The sequence below is a fragment of the Octopus sinensis genome, linkage group LG11 (assembly GCF_006345805.1).
Source record: "Octopus sinensis linkage group LG11, ASM634580v1, whole genome shotgun sequence".
Taxonomy (NCBI): Eukaryota; Metazoa; Mollusca; class Cephalopoda; order Octopoda; family Octopodidae; genus Octopus; species Octopus sinensis.
The window spans coordinates 67,212,583-67,239,275 of record NC_043007.1 but is presented as its reverse complement, the minus strand read 5'-3'; the positions used below and the strand labels follow the sequence as shown (position 1 = coordinate 67,239,275).

At 34.9% G+C, this 26,693-nt stretch overlaps 1 protein-coding gene across 15 annotated transcripts in view; it reads left to right on the top strand.

The window, feature by feature from the left end:
- Window positions 1-246: 246 nt before the first annotated feature.
- Window positions 247-26,693, top strand: part of LOC115217392 (ral GTPase-activating protein subunit alpha-1) — a 288,611-nt gene continuing 262,164 nt past the window's right edge. For 14 of the 15 annotated variants that reach the window (XR_005001329.1, XM_036507627.1, XM_036507628.1 and 11 more), the window contains exon 1: window positions 247-465. Coding sequence is in view for 14 of the 15 variants with exons in the window: in XM_036507627.1 (XP_036363520.1) it covers window positions 345-465 (121 nt within the window). In the remaining variant the exon portion in view is untranslated. The remainder of the gene's footprint in view (window positions 466-26,693) is intronic. The other variant, XM_036507634.1, reaches the window with a different exon arrangement.

Sequence of the window (26,693 nt, the reverse complement as noted above, 5' to 3'; positions counted from 1 at the left end):
GAAGATGCTTTTTACAACCTGTGAATTATGGGACACATCACTGTAGGGACAAACATTATCAAAATAAAATTTGTTTAAATAAATCATATATTTCAATAAAAAAAAATTATAGAAATTATAGAAAAATAATTCCATTATCATTTTTAAAAATCACTCAAGAAAAAAGCTAGAAATGTTCTTAGATGAAAAGGTATTTTGAGTCATGATGTAACAAGAGTTGCTGGACTTGGCTCTAATCATTGCGCATGCTCGTATAAATAGGCCGCCATTTGTTATTGTCGGAGTGCGAGAAAGTGTCGCCTAGTGATTGCAATGAAAAATGAATTGTGAATCTTAAATGCTAGATGTCGGCTCTGTACATGTTCAGAAAAGCCGCTCATGGAGATATTAAGAAGTCGGCGCAGAAAGTGTTGGATAACAAAAAGGATCCTCCAACCAGATTGAAGCATTTGCGTGTACTTCTAGGTAAGTTAGCTATGACACACATACACCAACACACAAATACACGCCCGCACACACTCGTATACACATACACACCTACGCACACACACACACGTGTGTGTGTGTGTGTATACATATACATATATTTGTTTTTAGAAACACTTTTTCCCACTGTTGCTGTTTGGTGTTTATTTCCATTTCTTTCAATATGTATGAATGCTTTGTTTTTAAAATACTGCTTTCTGTTTTGTCTTCTGACGGTTCGCTCAGTGTACAGGTGACAGCTCTTTTCCTTACAAGTAGGAAAAAGCGATTTTCCTCCTTATTGTATCCATACATACCCAAGCTGTAAAATCCAATCATATCTATACTTAGTGAAGAGTCGATCACAGTACTTCTATGCGCACGCTATAACAGGCTAATATTATACGCTAATTTTATACGTAAGACTTCTGAACAGATAATTTCAAGCACAGAAGGAACATTTATTGAAAAATTACTGAAGTTGGAGAATGGTTATATACTGTCGAATGTGTTGAAATGTCGAGGTTAATACACGAACTTGTATCGTTAACTCCCTCCCTCTATACATCCTGGGTAATAATACTACACCCGCATCTCATTTTAATTTCGTATAAATCTAATCTACTGTACTTTTCTGCGTAAGTCAATATTGGAATTTACAAGAAAAATACCCAGTATGTGTCAGAATTATCGTACACACACACGCGACCGATGTATTCGGTAGGAGGCGGAGTTGATGTAGATAATCGACGGAATTCCTGTAGTTTTGGATTTGCAAGGAAAAAACGATTGAAATATTAATAACATCGGCGATCACTCTTAATTAATTAGGCATGGAATTCGAAAGACCTTTTCTATGTTATTCTCAATTTGAAAATTAATTTCACTGCTCTTCATTCTGTTAATGCATTAGAAAATGACAAGAACGTCACGCAAACTAATTCCTCTTCTGCTATATACATTTGTGGTCGTGAACCTCTGAACAAAAAAAAAAATCGTTATTACATAGATAACCTCATCTTCCCTTTAGCTACTACCAATGACAGTCCACCCTCACCCATCAGTCGCAGCCACTACCATCGCCACGCCTCTCTAATTATTGTTCTAGTTGGCTAGTGTGTAAATTAGCTCATTGAATCACGGAAGAGAAGCTAGGAAGTGGCAGTAATACCTTATAGCAAAAATAATATCTATTCATTTTCAGAATAATCAACCTCACATTGATCTGTTTTGTTGTTGCTGAATGTAACAAGTTTAAAAACATGTTTAGCAATAAACTCTTACCCGCACATAACACACGAAAGGCGTATTTATTATTACGTTCGGCCTATTTAGCAATTTGAAGATTACAACAACTCGTACGAGTGCCTCACGCACACAATCGATAGTGTTTGTTTGTGATAGACTCTCGATGTTTCAAACCTCGCTAGTCTTGCGTAACATTCTTTAAACACTGTTTAAAGGCCATTTGGTAATGGAGATGGCCTTTAAAATGGCTTTTAAAAGTCTATTGACTGATTGCACAAACATTATAATGCGAGGATATTTAATTTGCTCTATTTGTCTTCGATCTATCTCTCTTTATTTGTAACTTAGAGATTAATATGCGCGCACACACACACACACACACACTTGTGCACAGAATCCGTTGCTTATTTTTAATTTCAAAGTATATGACTAGATAATTAGGATGCCTCCTGGGCTACTTGCTAAGATACTTGCCCATCAAGTATTTATGTCCTTTGGCAAAGTCCATCTCGGTGTTTGTCTAAATTTAGCTACGCTATTTTTGTTTCAATTCTCGTCTGAAGCCATTTTAATTCACTTACGTATCTCATGCCCTTGGAAAAGACATGATCATCGCAATCTCTGACTTACGCCTGTGTAAGAAACAGTTTATTCATTGTTGTTAGTTCACAGTAACCCAAATCTTTTTGGGTTTCCAATCTCAACTAAGATTATATCATTTATGCTGTTAGTGATTATAATAAAGGCATGAATATCAAAACTTCTCGTTTCTCTTCAAGGTACCGATGTAATTGTCAGATTACCAAATTACTTAAGTCTACTCTGTAGTTCATAATTTTTTTGTTAAAGAGGAGTTAATCAACAAATTCACCATTGGAGCACAATCTCCAACTTTCACCGTTTCCCCCAAACTAAAAGATAACTATATTAATGCCATTTACTTGTCTTTTGTAACCAACCTGTTTTGTCATAATTATTAAGTGTTTGCCGCACCATAGCAAACTACACATAGCCACGTGAGCAAAAGAATGGCCCTTACATGGTTGTTTATTCTGCTAGAAATAACATCACATCCTGTCATCCTCAACATTTTGCTTTCCTATGTTTTCTACTGCTATGGCCAATTTTCACTGCCAATATATAATGCCCTTTCATCTAGTAGATGTTATTCTTTTAGGATATTTTTATACCAGCATAGATAACTTTCCTTTGCATATTGGCTGTAAATTAATGTTGCACATCCCTTGGGTCATATTCAGCTTATTTGCATCAAGTTCCAAAACCATGAGAAAGTCTTCACAATGTCATACGACCTAATAGAAATAACAACCAAATTGCCTTAAATCACATGAAAGAAAAAAAAAAGGACATCAAAAAATATAATTCTAGATGCATTGTGCCTGACTAAAAAGACCAGATGATCATGGTGTTTGAAAATCTTTGATCATAGGCTGTCAGAAACAGCAACACCCACTTGTTCATAGCACATTCTACTTTAAACTCTGTGGCTCTGACACTATGTTGGACCAGTGGCAAACATTTGAGTCAACAACAGTCTACCATTGTAAAATCCAGTCTCTTCCATCTCTTTCAGACAAATGCAAAACAACATATCCCTATCAAAGTAATTACAGCATCAATTGTCATTCTAGACTTAAAATATTGAGCTGCCACTACTTTAACCCTTTAGCATTTAAACTGGCCATATCCGGCCAAAAATATTCTACCTGTTTTATGTTCAAACTGGCTAGATCTGGTCTCTCACACCAACCCTACAATATTGTTTTAAAAATTAACAGCTACCTCATCAAAATCTCATAACTACAAGATAATGCATGATTAATTCAAAACAATGTAGATGAAGAAGCATTAATTTTGGCAGAATAATGCGAACACTAAAGGGTTAAAGTCTGTAATCACTATAGTTTGGATTGCAAACTAGAAGTAATATATGTTCAGCCTTACTTACCTCTCACACTACTAAACGCTGCATGATTTTGTGATCTGAAAGTATACTGAAGCTTGGTATATCTAGTGAAAGGTTGCTATTGACTTTGAGTTAGTTATCATAGGCCTTCAAGAGCATTGAGATGGTTAGAGTCTAGTGAAAAATAGTACTAATAGTCTCATCAGAATTGGTATTTGAGAATGTGGACAGCTGAATGAATAGGGTATTGGATAACAAATTGAGAGGTTGATGATTCATATCCTGTTACTGACCGAGGTACATAATTTTGTTAGGGGTGTTAATAAAAACAACCTGCTGTTGTAAGCAGCTACTGTATAGTAAAATTCAAAGGTATTTCATTAATTTGTAATACAGAGCTCACATTAACTTGGTGAAGGGTGACCTCTTCCAAATAGATTTCTTTATAAATGCTATCATCACTATTATCAGTTGTTACATTTAGAGTTTAATCAAACAAAATATGTACTTAGGACAACAGTTTTTTTTGTTTTTGTTTTATAGATTTATCATTGTGCAAATGTTAAATTAATAAATTAGAACACTTTATTTAGAAAAAGAATCAAATGCTGGAAATTTGCATTTTTTTCTTGTAGATATAAGTAAATTACTTGTATTGCTTACTGCTAGTTAGTGTTAAATAGAAATTAAAAAATAAGTTTATATTTGATATGGTTGTAGAGGAGGCTTGGAAGGAAGTTGAATTTTTAAAAACTTTTATTTCACCTTCAGCACTTTTGTCTTAATGCCTTCTCCAACAAAAGAATAGAGAAGGCACCATAGTTGGGTTGTGCTTAGGGTATCTGTTGGCCTGAATCTGACCCTTGTTGCATCCATGTAACAAAACAGTTTATTAGATTGTGCAGTGAAGTCTTTAATCAGTTTGTAGTATGGCTGGTGTGCTAATCTTGTGTGTTTACCCTCAAACGGTTGGTCAGTTACTATCCAAAGTAGGAATGGAGTTACTCATTAAGATAACACACAATACCTATTAGTGCATATATAATTGATGCATAGATTTTATGATTGGATCTCACTTGAAATCATGTCTTTCAGAATTAATCAATGTTTATCATAATAATCTTCATTTTCATGTTTGCTTTATTTATTATGCATATGATAGGTATATTAATGTGTTTGTACATGTATACATATCTCAGCTGATACCTTTCTAGTGAAGAAATGAGATTGGTTTGTTCTGAATTAAAAACAAAATTATTACTGATGCAATCAGTTTTTTTACTACTTTGAGTCAGTCAACTGTGCCCATGCAGTGCACTGACATATTCTAAAATAGTTTTAATATTTCTTGTATACAAGTTGTTTTCAGTTGGAATATCAGATATATTCACTTGTTGCTTTTGTTATATGCTGGCTTTGGTCATGAATGCCAAACTAAGGGATAAAGTTAATCGTTAATGGCTTGATGAAGACTTATAGACCCAATATAGCACTTATTCATGTAAATGGTAGTTGATTTTATTGATTTTGGATGGATGAAAAACTAAATTGATTTAGGCAGGATTTGAAGTCAAACCAGTAAGTTAGTGAAAAACGTATCGGTTATTACATTTAGGAGCTATATCAAGGCAGGAAACAAGTACTCTATTCTTAGTGAGACAACAGTAGATGTTTTTAAGCTAAGAGCAAGCCATTATTATCTAAATCTGGAGAACGCCTTTGACAAGATACCTTGCACTCTATTCTAGTGGTTGCTGAGAAAACTTGATATAGATGAATAGCTTTTAAGAGCTGTGTCAGCTAGGTACAGCATGAACTATCAGCAAGGCGGAAGTTAGTAATGAGTTCAGGAAGGAATTTATTTGATTCCTGTAATTAGGTGTTCATTAAAGCTTGGTGCTCATCCCCCACCTGTTAATTATATTTCCCTAGATCATAACAAAGAGGTCGAAGACCATTTGTTTGTTGGTATGTTTGTCTGCTGATGACTTAGTTCGCATTAGTTGAAGAATTAGAGAAGCCCAGAATGGAAGAACAGGACTTAAGATTGAAAAGCCCGAAAGTAAATTTAGCAAAGACAAAGGTTTTGGTTTGCAAGAGAGAATATGGAACTCAGTCATCTTTGAAGTAACATGTTCATCACCATCATCAATATTTAATGTTCATTTTCCATGCTGGCATGGGTTGGATAGCTTGACAGGAACTGGCAAAGGTAGGAACCACACCAGGTTCCATAATGTTTTGATTCGGTTTCTATGACTGGATGTCCTTCCTTATGTCAACCACTCCACAGAGTGTACTGAGTGTTTTTACTTGACACTAGCACCAGTGTTTTTTACATGACACCAGTACCCACATCAGTACTTTTTACATGGCATGAAAAGGAATATATAGCTATCCTATACTGTGTACCCAATGTAAATTATGGGTGTATAACATATAGAAGCAGAACTTAGAATGAAGATATCTAAATGTGAACCTATCAATGACAAAGGTTTTGGTTAGCAAAGGGAGAGTGCAAAACACTCTTATCTATAAAGTAGCCATGTTTAATATACAGAAAAGAACTAGGTGGGAATTTTATGTTGTGTACCAAATGTAAATTGACTGACACTCTGTTGGTTATGATGACAAGTGTTCCAGTTGATCCGACCAACGGAACAGCCTGTTCATGAAATTAATGTGCAAGTAGCTGAGCACTCTACAGATACATGTGCCCTTAATGTAGTTCTCAGGGAGATTCAGCATGATGCAGAATGTGACAAGGCTGGTCCTTTGAATAGAAGTACTACTCATTTTTGCCAGCTGAGTGGATTGGAGCAATGTGAAATAAAGTGTCTTGCTCAAGGACACAATGTGCTGCTGGCTTTTGAACTCACAACCTTATGATCATGTGCTGAATACCCTAACCACTAAGCCACGTGCCTTCACCCAATGTAAATTATGCAGTGTCAACTTAGAGGCAAGTTGACAGAAAAGACTTTGTATGTGGTAGATGCACAGTAGTAATTAGCAGTAAGAACTTTCATGAAATTCTTTCAAAAATCCAGAAAGGTCCTAAAAGTAGTTAACAGCTTCTTTTCTTTATGTGATCTAATTATCAGTTGAGGTGAGTGCTGTAAAAGCATAGTAGCCAAAATAAAGATGGGATAAGAAAAAGTTCAATGAGTTATAGACTCTATTAGCAATGAAGGGATTCTCTCTCTCTCTGTCTCTCCAAATGAAAGGCAGATTGCATGATGCTATATGATGTTTGTGGAATACTGCATGGTAGTCAAACATGCACATTGTATGTGAAGGCTGTCTTAAGGTTGGATAGACATGAGACCAGTTTTCTTTGCTGAAGGAACAATGAAGCACAGGTGAGCTGAGGGGAAAACATTCTGCATAAGATGAATTAGCTGTAGTATGCAAAAAAGATGACTGTGCTGGTATGGAGATGTAAGGCATATGGAAGATGGCAGTTAAGTGATAAAGTGCCTGCAGAAAAGAAAGATTGTAGTGAGGATGATCTTGGAATGCTGAATTTTACACAAGAGTTAACCTCAAAAATGACAACATATGGTGAGATGTTGCAACGGAGAAAACCCTTCAATATGGAAAAGCAAACATAAAATGATGATGGTGAGACAGGTATTTGAGTGTAGAGGCATATGAGGCATTATTATTTAATGTCCGTTTTCCATGTTGGCATGGGTTGGACAGCTTGACAGGAGGTGAGAAGCTGGAGAGCTGCACCAAGTTCCACTTGTCTGTTGTGGCATGATTTCTACTGCTGGGTACCCTTCGTAACACCAACCACTTGAAATGGTGTACTGGGTGCTTTTTACATGGCACCAGCACCATGAATATTATCTATTAGTCATTTCAGGGTTTGGAACCTTGTTTGGCTTTCTAGTTATTGTAATGTCAAATTTGATGACAATGAAGAATTCTTATGTAATTTTTCTCTGCATATGACTGTTATATATAAATGAAAATTATGTGTGTATAAAATATTGATGCAAGAGGCCTAAATGCAAATTTATCAAAAATTTACACCTTTGATTTAACATTGCTAGCATATCTATTATCATTGGTTTCTTGTCATACCTTCAACAGTTTCCTACAATCCTGCAGAACCTAAAGTTGTCAGGGTACAAAAGCTGCTCATGTGGCATAAATGTAACTTGCCTCAATCCTGTAGACATTCCATCTGTTTGCCACAAACGGGGTGCCATTCAGTGCTGCAAAGTCTTGGACAGCTTCGTTAGTTCACTTGACCAGCATCAACTAGTGTTTCACTTCCATTTCCTTGCCCCACTACCAGAACATTATTGAATACTGCATCTTCTAGAAAAATAACTTTCTCTGAATCAGCATTTCATTCAGGTTTGGACTCTGTATCTCTTAGTGGCACCAACACCATTGTGGACCTGCAGTGGATGTTTTCATATGTCACCCATTGTCATGCTGCTTCAGTTCCAGCAGCTTCCCTTCACATGTCACCTTCAATGATATTAAATGTGGTTTGGATGCAACTAGTTTTCTGTTGTAATCAGAGTTGATGGGATTAGACTATGGGAATGGCAAATGATTGGACAGTGTCATAATCTTCCTATTCTGAGGCAGTAAGTTTCTCATCTGCAATGATACTTTCTCCAGTAGCAGCCTTGTGAAATTGGTGTCTGATCCAGTCTTTGTCACTTGATTGGTGGAGGATTGCAAGCTGACAAAGTAATAGCTGCTCTCACAATGAATTGCTTTACAAACCTATAGCAGTGGAAACCTTTGTCATATTGGGCCCTTGTACCATCTCTCTACTCAGTTTGTTTGGCATACAAATTGCCATACATGTGAATGAGCTTTGCTTGGTGGGTTGGCTCTTTCAGTGCATTTTCTTGACCATTCTTTGTAGTGACAGGTTTGCTATTTTGTCTGCTGGGACTGTGAAACATTTGCATGACTCCTAGTATTTCTTATGTGTCGGTTGGTTTTAGGATTTACATCTTTGAATGTTTGGTCTTTGCTAAAAATGATTGGGATTTATATGTGAGAAGATTTAATTGCCATGTTTACTGGTTAAATGATCTATGAAGAACTCTGTTCATTCGCATATTCTTGGATTAGTTATTAATATTGTCATGCTGGAATTAGTTCCTATTCTGCTACTCAACCCATTAAGCTGTACAATAGAATACATATTCCATTCATAGTTAAGTGGTTGGTATTGAAAAGGCACCATTTGTAAAGCACGCTTTTTAACAATTTAAACAACTGTCACTATTTGCACACTTTTCTTATGTAGCAAGAAAAGAAAAATGTAAAATGATATGAAAACCTAATTTATAGAACTGAAATGATTTTTTTCATTAATATAGGTAAACTTCAAGCTGTCAACAACCAACTGGTTCATGCTTTTCTTTTCTGTTTAAATGTTTCACTTAAACAAAATGTTGTTTTCAAATTTTGGCACAAAGCCAGCAATTTTAGGGGAGTGGGTAAGTTGATTACATTGACCCTAGTACTCAGCTGGTTCTTATTTTATCAACCCCAAAAGAATGAAAGGCAAAGTTGACCTTGGCAGAATTTGAACTCTGAATGTAAAGATGGATGAAATGTTGCTAGACATTTTGTCCAGTATGCTAATGATTCTGTTAGTTCACTGCACTACTTTTGTTCGGCTATACAATATTGTTCATCACCATATCTTTATTTTATCAAATGCCTTGTTAATTACTTCATTATTGCTGAGTCTTCCCTTCAAATTTACCCAGGTCTGTCAATTTAAGAGCAATTGTTGTTTTTTTTGTTCTGGTTCAGTTTGTCATCATTTTATATCTTCAATTTTCTGTAAATCTCCAATACACTTTTCTATGAAGTGTGTTTTCATATTTGGGTTGACACACCTCCTTTTTCCATTGGTATTCTAAACAAAATCCACAATATGTTTGTTTTGCTAACCAATAAACCTCCCTTTGACACTTTTCAACTCTGAACCCACCTCCTGGTATATCTCTTCTCTTTGCATCATCTACCTGTCTTGTAAGAGAGTATGCCTAATTTGTTGTACTATTTAACAATTACTTTTCCCCCTCTCCTGAGCAGTATAGAAATTTTTTTTGTTATTTTTGTACTGTAACTATTGTCCAGTGAAACTCTTCTTCTTGCTTGTTCTTAATAACTAAGCAATATTAGTGGTGATTGCATTGTCCTGGTACTACTGAATACTTAAAGTGTTAATTATAGTAAAGGTAAAACTGGGTATAAAAACAGTTTAAAATTCATTACCAAAGATCGAATTTGCAAACATGCTTTCTCACTCTGTTATGCTCTGTAATCTATGGTTAAATTTACAATTATGCTTACCTTGGTGTAAAAGTGTTTCATTCAGTCAAACACCTAGAATGTGACAGTTTCAATGAACTTTGAACAGTAGTTGTGTGGCTTTGTAGTTAAGGTATTCAACTCATGATCATAAGATTGTGGAGTCAATTCCTGGATCAAGGGAGATGTTTTGTCCTTCAGTAAATAACTTTGTTTCTTATTGTTCCTGCCTACTCAAATGTAATAAGTATCAGCTGTGTACTAGTGCAGCCCTCTCTCACTGAAACTGTCACATTCTAGGTGTTTGACTGAATGAAGGGTGAGGGATTGAGAGGGTGTTTGCTTGCAACTATGCAGGTACCTAAAGCAATTAAGCAAAAGAAAAAAAACACGGTACTGAGCCAGACAAAAACGGGTCAGATAAAATGCAAATTGTGTGGTCCATTAACTGGACTTGTTTTTCCATCAGGTATCTGAGAACCAATAGGGAAACCCACTAAGTCAAAATCTTCAAGGCTCAGTAAAATTTCAAACAAATACTTAAAAACTGGAGGACGGGAAAGAATTTTGACAGTGTTAACCACACGAAACAATACTGGAAAAAAGACAAATTATAAAAAAAATTTAAAAACTCAGCCTTTGAATATTATTAAAAATTCACCTTCTACATATAAGCAACTCAAATTTCTCTTCACAAATCAGAACATGGATTCAGATTACTGCGATCAATCTCTTGTCTATTCACACACCTTATACAAAAATACATATCGACATAAGAACAACAACAATACAAACATCATTCTAGTGACTACAAACATCAGCAAAGCATTTAACTATTTTCTTCACTACTCACTTATAAGCAAGATATTCAATACCTTAAACATTACAAAATACAGACAGGGATGACATTACAGTTATATATCCCACATGGCTACAACTCTACAATAACTGTCTAGAAACCTGATCCAAATGAATTCTCCAAGGACATCACATATACCCAACAATTATACTCTGCAAAATAAACATATAGTACACATAGAAGACTAAACTATTGAAAATTACATGCTACACTTCTACAACATTAAGAGCACACAGAAGACATTCTAAAAATGCACAGTGCTTACAGTCACTATGTTTGGCCAACACAAGAAAACAACTTTGTTTTCTTATGTTGAGTAAATGTGGTGACTTAAAGTGTATAAACAATAAATTGGATTCATTGTGGATCATGCAAACCCTACCTGGGTCCCTAATCCAGCAAATTGCAATATCAAACAGTACATTTAATAGAGTGTTGTAGTTTTCTTGAAGCATTGTGTATTGTTTATGAAGAATAAATTTTGAATGGTACAACGGTGCATTATAATACAAACAATGGACTATATACCTGTTGTAATTTAGTCATCCATAGTTTGATAGTACATTTAATATCCTTATGGGTTGCACACTGATTGTAGCTACAAACCAACCTCATAGTAAAAAGCAAATCAAAGCAAAACAAAAAAACCCAAACTGAAAGAATGTCTGTCTGTATGAGGGTACAGTTTGTTTATGTAGTCTTTCAGCGCTCATATTTCCTGCCATTACTTAACACAAATACTTCAAACATCTGTTTATAATGCCACCCTAAAATCAGTAGTTTTCCTACTCAATCCAGACACACAAAATAAGCACTGCATTGATAACTTCATTGATAACTTCATTAGCCCCGATCATGACACTGGGGTACATGTCACTAAGAATTAATACAGAGGAACAACTATTGTGGCTTGAATCCATTTTGCTGCATTTGCTGTGGCACCAGAGCAACCAAATCTCCTTCCAAATCACACTCTAATAAAAGATTGGATTAGACATGGTTGGAATGCCTTTGATCATAGGTCTGCTTAATTGGGCTAATTTTGAATCAAGCAACAACAACAGTCATACCAACATGTTTGGTCTGTTACATAGTACTCCACAAGATAAACCAATGTATATTGGCATACACAGTATGACCTTTCACTTCTTGTCAGAGACATTGTATATTTAGAACAATGGATTTCTGGACAACACTTAGTTAAGTGCCTGCCTGTGTGCCATTGGTTTTCTCAGGGTTGATTTTGCATTAAGCAGCAACAAAAAGTAGATTTGATGCAGACATTATTCTAAAACAATGTCATCGTAGATATACATGGAAACACTTTGTTGTTTTGAGGGAATGCGTGATGATGCAGTTGGTGGTTTTATTATGTAGAGGATACAGATAAATGGGATCTAGATGTAAACCTATCGAAAGTTAGAAGTTGATTATGATCTAAAGGAAGATCAGGTTTAGATGAAACAATTAGACCAACAGAAAGAACTAGAAATCATGAAAGAATCATAAGAATTTAGAAACCACTTAAGATAGATATTTTGGCAGATTTGTCTGATATAACAATGTATTGAAAAACAAAATGGATGGATGTGAGATGGAAAAATGAATATCTGTTGTTATATATATGTATTCATTTTTTGATTTTTACAATTGTTTTTCCATTCTTGCAAGGGTTGGACGAATAATTGAGACATTGTTTTATAGCTGTGTGCTTTTCCTGATGCCAAACCATACCAGCTTTTCAAATGAGGGATCTCTTATTTCATACAGCTTCTAAATTGCAAAGTGACTGGATGATTTGTTGATAGGAGAAATTGAGCACAACCCTATGTATTGTACCATACAAGTAATCAAAGACATAAATACACATACACAGTGTGTGTGTATATACATACATACACACACACCACAAATACTCAAGGGGTTTCCATTTTCTGTTTATCAAATCCACACTCAAAGCTTTGGTTGGCCTTGGATTAGAGTAGAAAATATTTGCCCAAGTTGCTGCACAGTTGGAACCAAACAAACCTGAAACCACATAGCTGGGAAGTGAACTTTTCAACTATATAATCATGTCTGTCCGTCTGCATTTGTATTTTACATACAGCTTGCACTATATAATTTCAGCACCTACCTGCAGTATCATTCCCATCAGCTGTGCTGAACAGCATTTATGTTATTAAGGAGCGTTTACATTCTCTTGGCATACATCATGCTCTTTTTTTCATGTATGTAATCACTAAATCAAACCAGGGGCAGCTGCTACCATCCAAACCATGTAGTGATTATTTTATTACACTATTTGCCAAGAGATGTACCGAAACAAACATATAAAGAAGAATATATGGCTGGAGCCCTGGCAGGTTCTTTAAGAGCTAGTTTTTAGTTGCTGTTTCATTGCACAAAGTGTATGTATGATAAATTTCTCCTTAGAAAACATTCTCAGGTTTTAATGGTGTATATTCTTTATCACCTAGTGAAACAAGGAAATGTAGAATTTGTTCTGAGCTGAGGGGGGAAAAAAACAAACAAAACACACCAGCTGTGGATTTGAATTTCTGATCCTTGGCCAAGTTGTCCAGTACATTATCAACTGAGTTATCTAGTCTCTACAGGGAATGAAATAATTAGTTCAATGAAATTGATAGAGGTGACTTGAGAGAAACCCTCCAGCTGGTGTCTTTTCAATTACCACAAAAACAAATATCTATTTTGACATTCAAGCATAGTTTTGATAACTTCTATCATTTGATAAATGAGATTGAATGTGAAGTACTGAACCCCTATTACTATTCAATTTGGAGAACATATATATGCATGTGTGTATAAACATACACACACACAATATTAATCAGATCTTTCATATTTTTGTGCAGACATTTTGTACTGTATTTATGAATGCACATGTTTATGCCTATGGGTGCATTGTAGTGGTAGGGTCTTATAGAACTAGAGGAATCCCTCGCATTATGGGCTTAATGAGTTATTCAAAAAATTTTGCTATAATGTGAAATCAAATTTCCCATTGATTTTCATGTTATGAATTGAGATGCATTCCAATGGAGGAAATAAAAAAAAAAACGCACAAAAAAAAAATGAAATAAGAAATGCCCAAACAAGAAGCACAACAATGCATGAAAATAACAATTTCTAAATATACATAGTACAATATGTATACATGAAAATATTTGAAGAACAATACATTGGGGAATAAGTAAGAATTGTAATGGGGTCTGTTGTTACTATAAAAGTTGTTGACTTCTGTGTGAGGGATGTTGATACTGGATTGAGAATTACGGAAAAGATGAAGCACGCTATCTTTTGTCTTCAATTAATCAACTGTAGGAATGGAGCTCGTTGTAAACTTTTCTTGTAATTTTTATGTTACATTCATGATTAGGATTTATATCAGCAAAAACTTACAGCCCCTCTTTTATAATGCCAACCCTTTAGCAATATTCTTAGCGGTCAATTTAAGTGGAATTGAGGGTATTTCTGTATTTCCAATTTGCTGTTGTTCTAACAGTTTCAGCTTAACCCTTTCGTTACTGTATTTATTTTGAGATGCTCTGTGTTTCTTTCAATTACTTTAAATATAATCAAGAATCTAGTAAAATAACTTAGTTATCATTCAGCTAGTGTTAGGAACATAAATTGTGACTAAGTTTTGGTGGAAGATTTTAATTCAAAACTTATGAAAACAAGACATTTATACTCAGAGCCGGAGCCGGTTTCAGCCGGGTTGGTAACGAAAGGGTTAAATAAACTTTCTTTATGGGTATTTAACAACTCAACCACACTAACCTCTGTGACTTCTTTAAACTCTACATAATTTATGTCACAATATCTTTCTTCATTTGTTGTAGACTTTCTGCTTGTGAAAAACTTGTAAAATCACAAATGCAGTCTGGTCATATATTTTTTTCCAAGCAACTATTCAAATTTGAGGGTTTCACTTCATCCCATGACTCAGCTATGTTATCCACAGCATACATTATGTTGAAATTCTTTCAGAAATCTCTATGTTTATCTTCCCTATAAATTGCTTCAATATGTTGATTGAAAATTCTTCTCAAATAATGTCTTGAAATTTGCTGTCACACCTTGGTATTTTGGCTGAAGAAAGCTCATTTAAGTTGACTGGAGGAAAAGTCTAAAAGGAGCAACTGGAACTATGCTTGGCACTACCTTTTTACAGCATGACAAAAAATGAAAAATACAGTTTTATGTTGTGGAGATTCAAGTGCTTCTTCAACATTTCAAACTATCCTTTATTAGTGAAAAAGTTTCACCCCCACTTTTTCTGGGGAAATTTCCTCAAGACACCTGAAGAAGGCTGGAAGGTATATCAGCCGAAACGTTGTGTTGACAACAAACAAGATGAGGACAAATATCCATCGAATGTAAATAATCATATAAACTTATTGCTATTTTTTAACTAATAAAACTTATCAGCACATGAAGTCAAGCCTGATCCTCAGTCCATACACTCAGGTGCCATTCCATTTTATGCATTAGATGTATGAAAAAATAAGGCTCAAGCAGTTAATGATGGAACTTCTTGATAATTTGACTTAATTTTCTTTCTATTGTCATGTATTATCCCCTCAGAAGTTAGTGCAAGCTTTAATGTTTTGCCAGTGTAGCTGATTTTTTTTTCACATCAAGTTTAATATCCAGTTTAATCCATTTATGATTCCATTTCACACTACTACCTTCAGTTCCACTTGATAGTTTCTTTCCAGATAACTTGAAGTGTAGGTAAATCCAATAGTGGTAATCAGTAATTACCCACAGTAAATATGCTGTTTTTTTTTAAAAAAACAAAATAGCATCAGAAATGAACTTTTATAGGAGCAAAAAAATTGTCATTCTTATGGATGTAAGATTGGAAATTAGTATGAAAGGCTGGAAGAGAGAGGTGGGAGTAAGTACTGCATGATCACAGTTATTTGAAGGGTTACTAGGTTCCTGAGCACTTTGCCCCTTACAACATTTATAACTACAGACTATCATGCTGAGACTATTGTTGTTGCCAGTTGGTTATATTGGTGGTGATGGTGATGTTCATATTCTTTCTGTTAATTGTACTGTTGTTGCAGTTTTGTCTCAAATCAATCCTCATTTACCTAAGATCAAAGACAATTCATTGAACTTTAAAAATACACTAGGATACCACATTATTTCAAGTCAATATCTTTGATGGAGTTTCTTATCTTGTTGCAGTTGTTGGTCATTAACCCTTTAGCATTCACATTACTTTGTCAGATGTACTGTTTATTTATTCACAATGTTCTGTATTAATCATGTATTATCTTGTAGCTCTGAGATTTTTATGATGTGGTTCTACATTTTTAGAATGATATTGTAGGGTAGGCATAAGAGGCTAAATCTAGTTAGTTTAAATATAAAACAGGTAGAATATTTGGGCCAGATATGGTTGGTTTGAATGCTAAAGTGTTAAGGAGTTGGTGGGTTGGTAATTGCAGTGGTTGTATTAGTTTTTGTGTTGATGATAGATAGTGGTGTTGACAGAGAGCTACTCATTGTGACCGAAGAAAATACACGCACACTTGTATATATACATGTATGTACCATGATTATAGTTTTTCAAATTAACTGTACTTTGATCTTGGCTGAAATACTGAGAAGTGGTCTTTCGGTTAAGACGAAAGTGAAGATTTTAAATTGTTAAATTTATCTAAGTTTCCATAAGGATGAAATTACACACTGTATCTCAAAATTAGTGGTCATACAGTACAATTTATGTAGGTTCAAAATCCCATAACACAGGCGATGCCAGTACTTTGCTTTCTGAATGTAACTCACCTATTGCAAGTCCTGGGTGGCTGAGCTTTATATTTGAAAAAGCGACCACTAATTAAAAATAAGCAGTTATTATAGTGATCCCCAATCTATGTATTTACCATTTACATAAGCCCATATAATGGCAATTACTCTAGCTGCTAAAAGTTCTTTTGAAATATTTGTAATTCTAATTATGAAGATCATAAAGAAATAAAATTGACCTTCTTATGACTTTTATGCTGTTAAGATATTTTTTTTCATCATAAACACAGTTTCTTTTTCTAGAAGAGGTTTGAGGATTGTTGATTTTTTTTTAAAGTTTATTATTGGTGTTTGTTTAATTCATTCTTGGTGAGATTTACACTAAAAAATGAGGCATCATAGTTGATATTATAAAGCGTTTATTATAGCTTTCTGTTATCTCCTTTTATCTCCCTTCCAGCTGTAGCAGTTACTTGCATAGCACAAGGCTCCACATTTATAAGGGAGTTATATAGTTGCCAACAGGGATAGTAATGGAAAAATAACTGATATTTGTAGAATTGAGAATGGAATATTGAATTGACTCTAGTATTTTACTGGTACATACTTTGACTTCAGAAGAGTATAGTCCGAAGTAGTCTAGGCATTTTGATTTCAAATAGTGAGGATTCTCTTTATTACACAGCTGACAGTTTCTTGATGCTTCCACACTGATAATAACTAATGATCATAGTGATTCACTGTGAATAGCAGAAGATGTAAATTTATCTCTGTTTAATAATGCTAGTTATTTTGCCAAACTTTGATGAATGGAAAGGAATTGCAAAATATTGGAACCAGCAAGATTATAGAATGTTTGATATTTTTTTTATGGTAGTGTAATCTCAACTGAATGATGGTGATGTATTAATGATGAAGTAACCTGTTTGATCTATTACTAGAAATGTTCCAACATAAATAACTCTCTATCCACAAAAATGTGGTTAAATGTAGAAAAATATTTGAAGTTGGAACTTAAATATATATATTTAGTTGGTGTTTTAAGAGGGAGAGAGAGAAAGAGATAGTGTACCATAAATGCATTGATAAACTTGTGACCTTGTGATTGCAGAAATGATATAGAAGCAAAGAAGCTTGTTTATTTTCAGTGAGCATTAGTAGTGGTAAGTTTAGGTTAAAAAACAGTGAGGGGAGAAGAGGTAGGCAGTTTTTCTGTGTATGAAGAGAAATGAGGAGACCTAAAGTGCCTCTGTGAAATCCCGCAGCATTATGGAATGCCTCTTTAAATAGGAGTGTAGAGGACATCTGGACATTCTAAAAACCTGTTACTACACACAAACTGTAGCAGTGATAAATCTAGGTAGCAAATAACAGGATGGTGGAATTGCTTAATAGGCCAAGCAATAAGACTACCTAAGTAGTCATAGAAGTAAAGGAGAATCTTGTATGTGAATTTTGGTGGATGAATGTTTCTGTATACTTTAGTTAGATCATATCTTAAAATGTTAGCCTTCACATGTGAAATTTAGCAGAATTAGGTTGGTTTGATATGTGTGGCTGCACAGGCTTGTCATTTTATGCATATAGAAAATAAATTGGACTTAACCCTTTTGATACCAACTGCTTGAAACCACTTCTGGTTCTGTGATAGAAGCTTACTTTTGTAAATTGATCTAAATTAAATTTTCCATCAAAATTTCTTGTTAATTTATATTCTACTCACCAGTTTAATAATGGTAAAGTATTTGATTAAATTCTTCATTCTTTTCAATATTGAGACAAAGGTAACATATTTCAGTGGAAATAGGTTAGCAAAATGGTTAAACTGTTGTTGTCACACTGTATACCATAGTTGAATAAATGACACTTTACAGTTTCCTTATTAGATAATTTTGTTATACAGTATTTAAGAATGGTGCTAGCTAAATTGATGAAAAAACTATATAGTAAGCCCATGAAAGATGTCCCCCATCTGCAGAAAAATTACCTGAGAAGTTCCTGTTTTTTGGATAAAAGCACCCATGTGGTGTAATGCAAATGGGTCCATGTTATGCCATGTAAAAGCATCCATGTGGCACCATGTAAAAGTTCCCGTATGTTGTCACTTAAAAGTGCCTGTGTGGTGCCACACAAAAGCACCCGTGTGGTGTAATGCAAAAGTGTCCATGTTATGCCATGTAAAAGATTCCATGCGGCGCCACGTAAAAGTGCCTGTGCGGTGCCACGTAAAAGTGCCTTGCGGTGCCACGTATGAGTGCCTGTGCAGCACCACATAAAAGTGCCTGTGCAGTTCCACGTAAAAAGAACCTGTGTAACGCCATGTAAAAGCACCTAGCACACTCTATAAAATGGTTGGCAGTAAGAAGCCATGCCAAATCAGACTGGCGTCTGGTGCAGTTCCTCAGCTTGCCAGCTCTGGTCAAACTGTCCAACCCATACCAGCATGGACAATAGCTGTTAAATGATGAACAGCTGTTTGGAGAGAATTATGTCAAACCTATTAAGGTAGGTTAGTACTATAAATGGAAGAAATTCAGCTGCTAGCTAATACAAGTATTGTACTAAGTGGTTATGTATCATCAACTTTTTGGCATCAGTTTGCATGCTGTATCCTTTACTGTATTGTCTTCTTGAATAAGATGTTTTTGTCTCCAGAACTGAAATTTAAATATAAAAGATGGATCAGCTAATTAGCACTATCCTTGCTCTTGAATTGATGAGTTACTTAATATTGCTAGACAAAAATACAGTAGTGAAAATGTGATTTGGCTAAAAAAATAAAAGCAACAGCAATATTCTGATGTAGGTTTTCTCTAATGTATCATGTGCCTTCTAATACTTAAGAGATTTATAATTAGCATAGTGTACATTAAAGCTTCTTTAATACAAAGCTGATAGCAACTGTGGTACATGAAAAGGTTAACAATGATAGGATTTACTGATATAGTTACACTTAATAACTTCTAATAACTGTCAGTCATTTTAAAGGCTAAATATTTCATATTGCTGTGTACATGCATGTGTGTATAGCTGTATGTGGTGAACCCATGTTAAATTGTATTAATAAGGCTAAGTATATATCTTTGCAATTCATGTAAGTTTGGGGATGGTATGGTTTAATATGTAAGTGATACTGAAGATATATTGTTGATGTCATAAGAATTTATAAACTTTGAGAGAACATGAAATCTCTTTTGAAACAGGGGTCTTGAAGCAGATAAAGCTATGAATAACAGTATGCAGTTATTGGGTGAGAAAAAGTCAAAGGCTACCTGTGGGACTCAAACCTGCATCTCCTGTAAACATGACAGGTGTTCTAGCAATGGTAGCTTTATTAGCTTTGGGATCTACTTTCCAAAAAAGAATTACATACACACACATACCGAACTTGATGAATAGTTGTGCAGATTATATAAATATCATGAATATATAAAACATAAATCTATATTCTATAAAATTATTTATTACAGAATATTGTAAATTGATTTCCTTTACCTATGACAATGAGTTTGACGGGGTAGAGGTGATATTTATATTTATTGAGTTGGTAGAACTATGATGTACTGGTCTTTGGTTTTTATTCATAGAAAATCTGAAGAGATTGAGGAACGATTAGGTCAAAGGTAGGTGGGCCATCAATATCAGTAGATTTAACAGTTGTAGTAGGGTTGAGAAGAATTGGCTTGCAGAAGTTGTTTTAGTTGTTTAGCTTGCTGATTCTGCTTCTGGATAATGAATTCCCTTAAGGCTCTGAAATGTTGATAATGTTGCTGGACATCAGTTTCTGTTGATAAATCAATATACAAAATAATGTTATCAAGGGATTCTCATACAACAGAGAGTTTAGGTTTCTTGGGCAATTGTTTGTTGTCTTCATTATTTCTGTTGCCACTAATGAAAACTTCAGTCACTATTTCTATTAACACTTAGCATTCAGTTCTGGTGTTGTTATCTGTGATGTCTGGGTTGTCTCCTCTCTCAAGTAAATAATGAAAATTTATTGTCTCAAATCCTTTAAAATTGTATTCTACCTCCATTTTGTACAGAAGTCTTTTTTTCTCCAAAACATAAGTTGTCTTCAGTGCTTTCCACGAAGCTGCTGAACTTGATATTGCAAACTTGAGGTTGTTGACATTACGAGGAGTTTTTGCTGTTGAATGTCTTCTTTAAAATCATCTCATTTAACCATGTGAACTTCCATCTAAATATTTTCATTAGTATAATCTCTTGTAGATTTTCACTTGTATTTTGATCTATTAGTTGACAGAACATCACTATATTTTAATGACAAGTTGATGAGCAGGTACCTTTCACCACATCAACAGAAAGCTGAAGACCATCTGGAATAAAATCTGAGAAAAAATAGCTGTTAAAGATACACATGTTGAACTACAGTTCCTTGAAATGGTAATAATGCACTTTTCGTTGGTGCATTATCTCTTTCAAGACTTGCAGGTATGCTGACCTCTCCATCAACTTTTACCTGAAAAGGTGCATGGTTTCTGTGTTCATGCAGGATAATACTGAAAAGTCTTTAATTTGTGACAAGATGTGGAGGTTTCATTCTTAAAAGCTTGGGTATTCTTGAGGGGCTACCACTTATACATCTCGGCCCCATCCCTATTATACACTTGAGAAATTAAGAACTTAGGCTAGAAGCCATTTGACCTCTTCCTGAGTGGTTTGGTTTCTTCAGATGATGCACTGGGTAATTTTATCAGTAGTTTCATAGTGGTTTCTAAGTTACCAAAACTACCCACCACTAACTTCAAAGTTCCTAATACCAATGTGATTAGCTAGCTTGGCAGTAGTACCTTCAGCTTTTATACCATGGACGTTGTTACCATCAGGTCACTGACTTAAGATTTGTATTTTTTGCAACTCTGATAATCTTCCTCACCCCAACAGAGTAAGGTATTTCTGTTTACAGGAGATGTAAGCATAAAATCACCATCACACAAATGATATCAAAACAATGCAAAGACATAGAAAACAAACCATGACTCTCATACATATATGAATACACACACACACACACACCTATTGTTAAGGTATTGTTTTACAGGCAGATGCTCTTCCTTTTGTTAACTGTTACTGGGTTTTCAAGCATGAAATCAATTTTATGTTTTTGAAGGTGTGCAGTGAGCAGATGATTTGTAGACAGGAGTAATGACAACACTACCACCTCATGTCTTGTGACTTTTGTAGCGTACAAATGTAAGCAAGCACAGAGACACACATACGAGGATGGGCTGAAAAGTTCATAGGCTGACTATGAAGGAGTGATGCTAGAGCTGTGAAATCTTGCATGCATTATTAATAACTGCATAGTTTCTTTCCAGCTAAACTGACATTTGACTGTTCAAAGAAGACTTCAAAAGTAACCAGTAGCGACTTCTCTTGAAAATCGACAAAATTTGGCATTGTGGTGTTATCAAGCACCTGCAGGAAAAGGGTTTAGTCCCCAAGGACATCCATGCTGATATGATTGCTACATTAGGGAATGGTGCTCCATCTTTATGAGCAGTGCAAAAGTGGCCAGCTGAATTTGGGAGGGGAAGCGAGAGTCTTGAAGATCATCCAAGATCTGGATGTACTGCAACTGCCACACCTAGGAAAACATTGACCACGTTCACCACATGGTGATGGATGACAAGCAATTGATTATAAATCAAATAACAAAATCTATTAGCATATCCTGTTGAGAGAGTTGAGAACATTCTGCACAATGAACTTGGCATGGTGAAGGTTTCTTTTGACACCTGATTAAAAGCACACCAGGCTCATCACATCACCGGAAAATTCGACATTATTTGAGGTAGATCCAGCTGGTTTCCTTGAATGTTTCTTAACCCAGGATGAGTGTTGGGCTCATCATTTTGATGACTTTTTTTTAACCAACAGGGTGAAAACTTTTCACCAATGGAATCCAAGTATGACAACTGATGGAAGAGGTGTGTGGGCCACAATGGGGGACTATGTTGACGATTAAACCTGATTTGGTCACATTCCATGAGAGTATATTGGTTAGCCTATGAAATTTTCAGCTAACCTTCATATATACTAGTCAATAATAGATACTGCACCTCTCTACATTAATTGCTAAAATGTCTTTTCCTTTCTGGAAAGTTCAACATTCTAAAGCATCTACTGCACCTCTTAAGATCTAAATTAGTGTTGGTTTCTTTACATTTTCATCAAAGGTCAGTCATCTTATGAAGTTCTGCATTGCCTATTTAATGATATTGTTCATGACTTTTTTTGTAAAGGCAACTTTGGAGATTGTCGCATGTCTACCCTTAGCTATGAAAAACTGGTATTAATGCCCTCAATGATAAAAATTGGTATTATTCTATCATACTACCTTTCAACATCTTTCCCCTTTACTTTTTTGCAATTTAATCTCTCTGCTTGTAGCCATTTAGCTTTACCCACTGGACCTTATATACATGTCCCTTATAGGTATCTTCCACCTACATTGTACCCTCATATGCTGTGATATTTGTACTGTACACAAGTCTAGTTACACTCTACAAGTTTTTACAGATATCCACTTGTGTACCAACCTCAATTATCCATACTCAGTCTACTAGCTCACACACACTCTATTCTTGTAGACACTCAAATGTGTACATTTATATTTAACTCTCTCAGACCTGGGCCCTTGTGCTTAACTTTACCCTCCACCTGGGTCCTGAACAAAAAAAATAAATAGCATATACAGCTCAAGTGTAATGATTGCAGACAAACTAATGGAGGTAATCGCAAAAAAATTCAGGAGAGTAACAATGATAGATCTTTCTCTCAACTACTGTATTTATTCATTGCAGGCAAACTAATGAGCAAAATCATAAAAAGAAATTCAGGATAGCAACAACAATAACAATAGACCTATCTCTCAACTAATGTATTTGTTCACCCAAATTACTACTTTCTTCCTAACTTTCACCAATTTCACTGCCTGAATCACTCATTGTTGGTGTAAGTATGAACTCTTCAAAAAATAAATATCATCAATAATTTCCTCAACTGCTAAGAGTTTAGGACTTGCTTGTTTGCAAGACAAAGTGCTGACTTGATCACACTTGTTTCTTTGCAAAATCATTTTTTTCCCATTAACAACAAAAGTAAACAACATCTGTGTGGGACACCATAAATAATGAGTCATAAACACACATGACAACAAAGCTGCAATCTAATCAATTATCTAATTTTAGTACATCTATCTTTTTCTATGCGTGCTGCTCATTACTGCTTTAGCGGGAATCTGGCAGAGATTACATTTAAGTTATTCCCACTACAGCAGTTAACACATTTGTGTGTACTCAGTATACTTACTGCATCTAAGATATTTCCATGTTTGAGGGTACACGAACATGTTAAATGCAGCAACCTTATTTTGACCATTGCATTGTGTTCCTTTAAATAATTCCAGCTTGATAAAGCTTAGCAAGCAATAGCAAATTTTTTTGATGTTCACATGTAAAACAAAAATTCTTAGTGGATATCAATGATGGATTCAATGTTTGTAACTGATGAAGCATACCCATACAGAAACATGTATTACACTTACACTCTGACATCATTCACAGTCCAGCTCGCTGTTTTCACATACATAATCTATAATGAGAATTTCTCCTCAAGAATGGTTACCATCTTCCTGGGGTCTTTCTGGGTATGAGTATTCACGAACATGCAAAATATAAATGTACACAGCTTTATTTTAATCAACACTACTTAGTGGACCTTTAGTTTTATATAAAAAAGCACACGTACGCATGCACACACAGAGTGTGTGTCAGTTTTTGAGGGCACCTCTTTCAAGAGCTCTCTTTTTAACTTTTTTACCTTACTTTTCAGATACATAATGTTGGACATCAGGTTAACTCAGCAAATGAAAAAATTATTGTTGCCTTAAAAGCACAGCATAGTGATACAGATATAGCTCACTTTCTGAAAGTTGTCCAATCCTTTGTTGTCAAAGTTTGAAAAGAGCTGAAGGCTGCTGATTGGAATCCACTATCAGTAGCTGAATGTAAAAATGTGTGCACAGGGTCATAATACCATCATAACACTTGACTTTGTACAAACTGTCCAAGGAATAATTGATAAAAATCCCAGAAAGTCAATCAGAGCCATTGCCAAGGACCTTAAGTTTTCAGAATGCACCGTCAAAAGGGTTGTGCATGAAAACATCCAGTACAAGTTATATGTGATGCAGAGGGGTCAGTTTATGTTGGATGTGATAAGAGAGAATTGTCTGATCTGTGCAAAGCACTTGCTAAGCAAGTTAAAACACCATAAGACTGGAATGCTTTGTTTTCATCTAATGAGGAAAAACTTTGATTAGGATCAGAAGGTAAATTGAAGGAATGACATACGCTTATGCAGAGACTCAAATTAGGTCCGAGTGGTTATGCATACTAAGTTCCCTGGAACTTTGATGGTTCTGGGACTCATCATCCATGAGGACTGTGTCATACTTCCTCACTTTCATTTACAGGGCTTAAGAGTCAATGCTGCTGTCTGACAGAGGTGTTGGAGAAAGTTGTGAGGTCTTGGATAGAGTATGCAATAGAAGACTGTACATTTTGCAACAAGACTGTGACATCTCATAGGGCTATAACAACTCAAAAGGTGGTTGTGTGCCAATCTCCATGGTTATGTTCTCCCAGACATAACCCCCTTGCTCACCAGACCTTAGTCCACTGGACTATTACATATAGGGCATGGTCGAGAGAGAGGTCAATCAACACCCCCATAACACTATACAATCTCTCAAGTCCACCATAACCAGCACTTTGTCCAAAATTAGTTCAGGTATTTCAACACATCTAACCTGGTATTGAAGGAGCCATTGTTGTTAATGGTGGATTCATTGAATAGGTGTGATAAAAGGCTTCTCAAGATAATTTGTACCAATTTGTTTGTAAATACATCTTTAAGCTATGCATTGTTTTCTAAATTCATACAAATGACCTCAAAAAACTGATACACTTTGTGGGTGTATATGTCTGTCTGTCTGTCTGTATGTGTGTGTGTGTGTATGTATATGTATATATTCAAACAACAATGATTTTGAAGCTTTGGCCAGTTCACCTGTTGTCAGACTGCAGTCCATTGAAGCTAATCTTGGCTTTATATAGTCTCTGTTGAATTAGAATCTTTCTTGGGTATGTGGGTTTGAGTGAAGTGGTAATTAGGTTATAAGGTGTGTTGTTATGGAAAGGTGTTTTGGAGAAATTTTTATTGATTAAATTGGAAGTTATGTTATTGTTTAGAAGTTATTCATGTATGTAGAACTTTGTAAGCAGATGTGGTCATTTAGGTGTCTCTTTTGGTAGGTTAGTATAGGATGTGCTATTAGTTTTAGTTACTTTTGATTTTATTGAATTTATTCCTATAATTTAACAATATAAATGTCAATGGTTCAAAGCTTAGTCCAGTGTTTAAAAACTTAGTAAGTGGGTGTGTCACCTTTTCTGCAATGGAATTTTTTGTGGTTTCATAAAAAAATGTTTTAACAGCTTAGTTATTTTTTTGTTGTTATAGGGTGTTTCCTGTTTTTATTTGGAATTCCATACCCAAGGAAGATTTTAACTCAATAGAGGCTATATAAAGCCAAGATTAGCTTCAAAGTATCGGTTTGATGATGGCTTATCTGCCCAAACTTTATTCACTGTCAATAATATTCTTGTTTAAGAATGATAACTTTCTACTCTACAAAAGTATAGGTTAATGTAAAAATTGTTTTTATTATAATTGAACATAAAAACAAACAATATATATATGTGTAGATGTGTATGTGGATATATATATACAAAAGTATGCACTTGCTCCTTTCCCAACCTATTGCTATCAAAAATCAGTTTGTAAAGAGTTCTTTTCTCCATACATGAACACTTCTATACTATCCCTTCACATGTTGGAACCTGCTACATACGAAGCATTTAGAATTTGTTGCCATTTGCTCAAGTTCCTCTCTTAGTAGCACATAGCTGTTAACATATAACTCTTTTCTGTCATTAATGCTAAATACTATAATGGTTCATTTGGTTTTCAATTTTAATTTTCTTTCTCTTTGGCAATAGCATATAT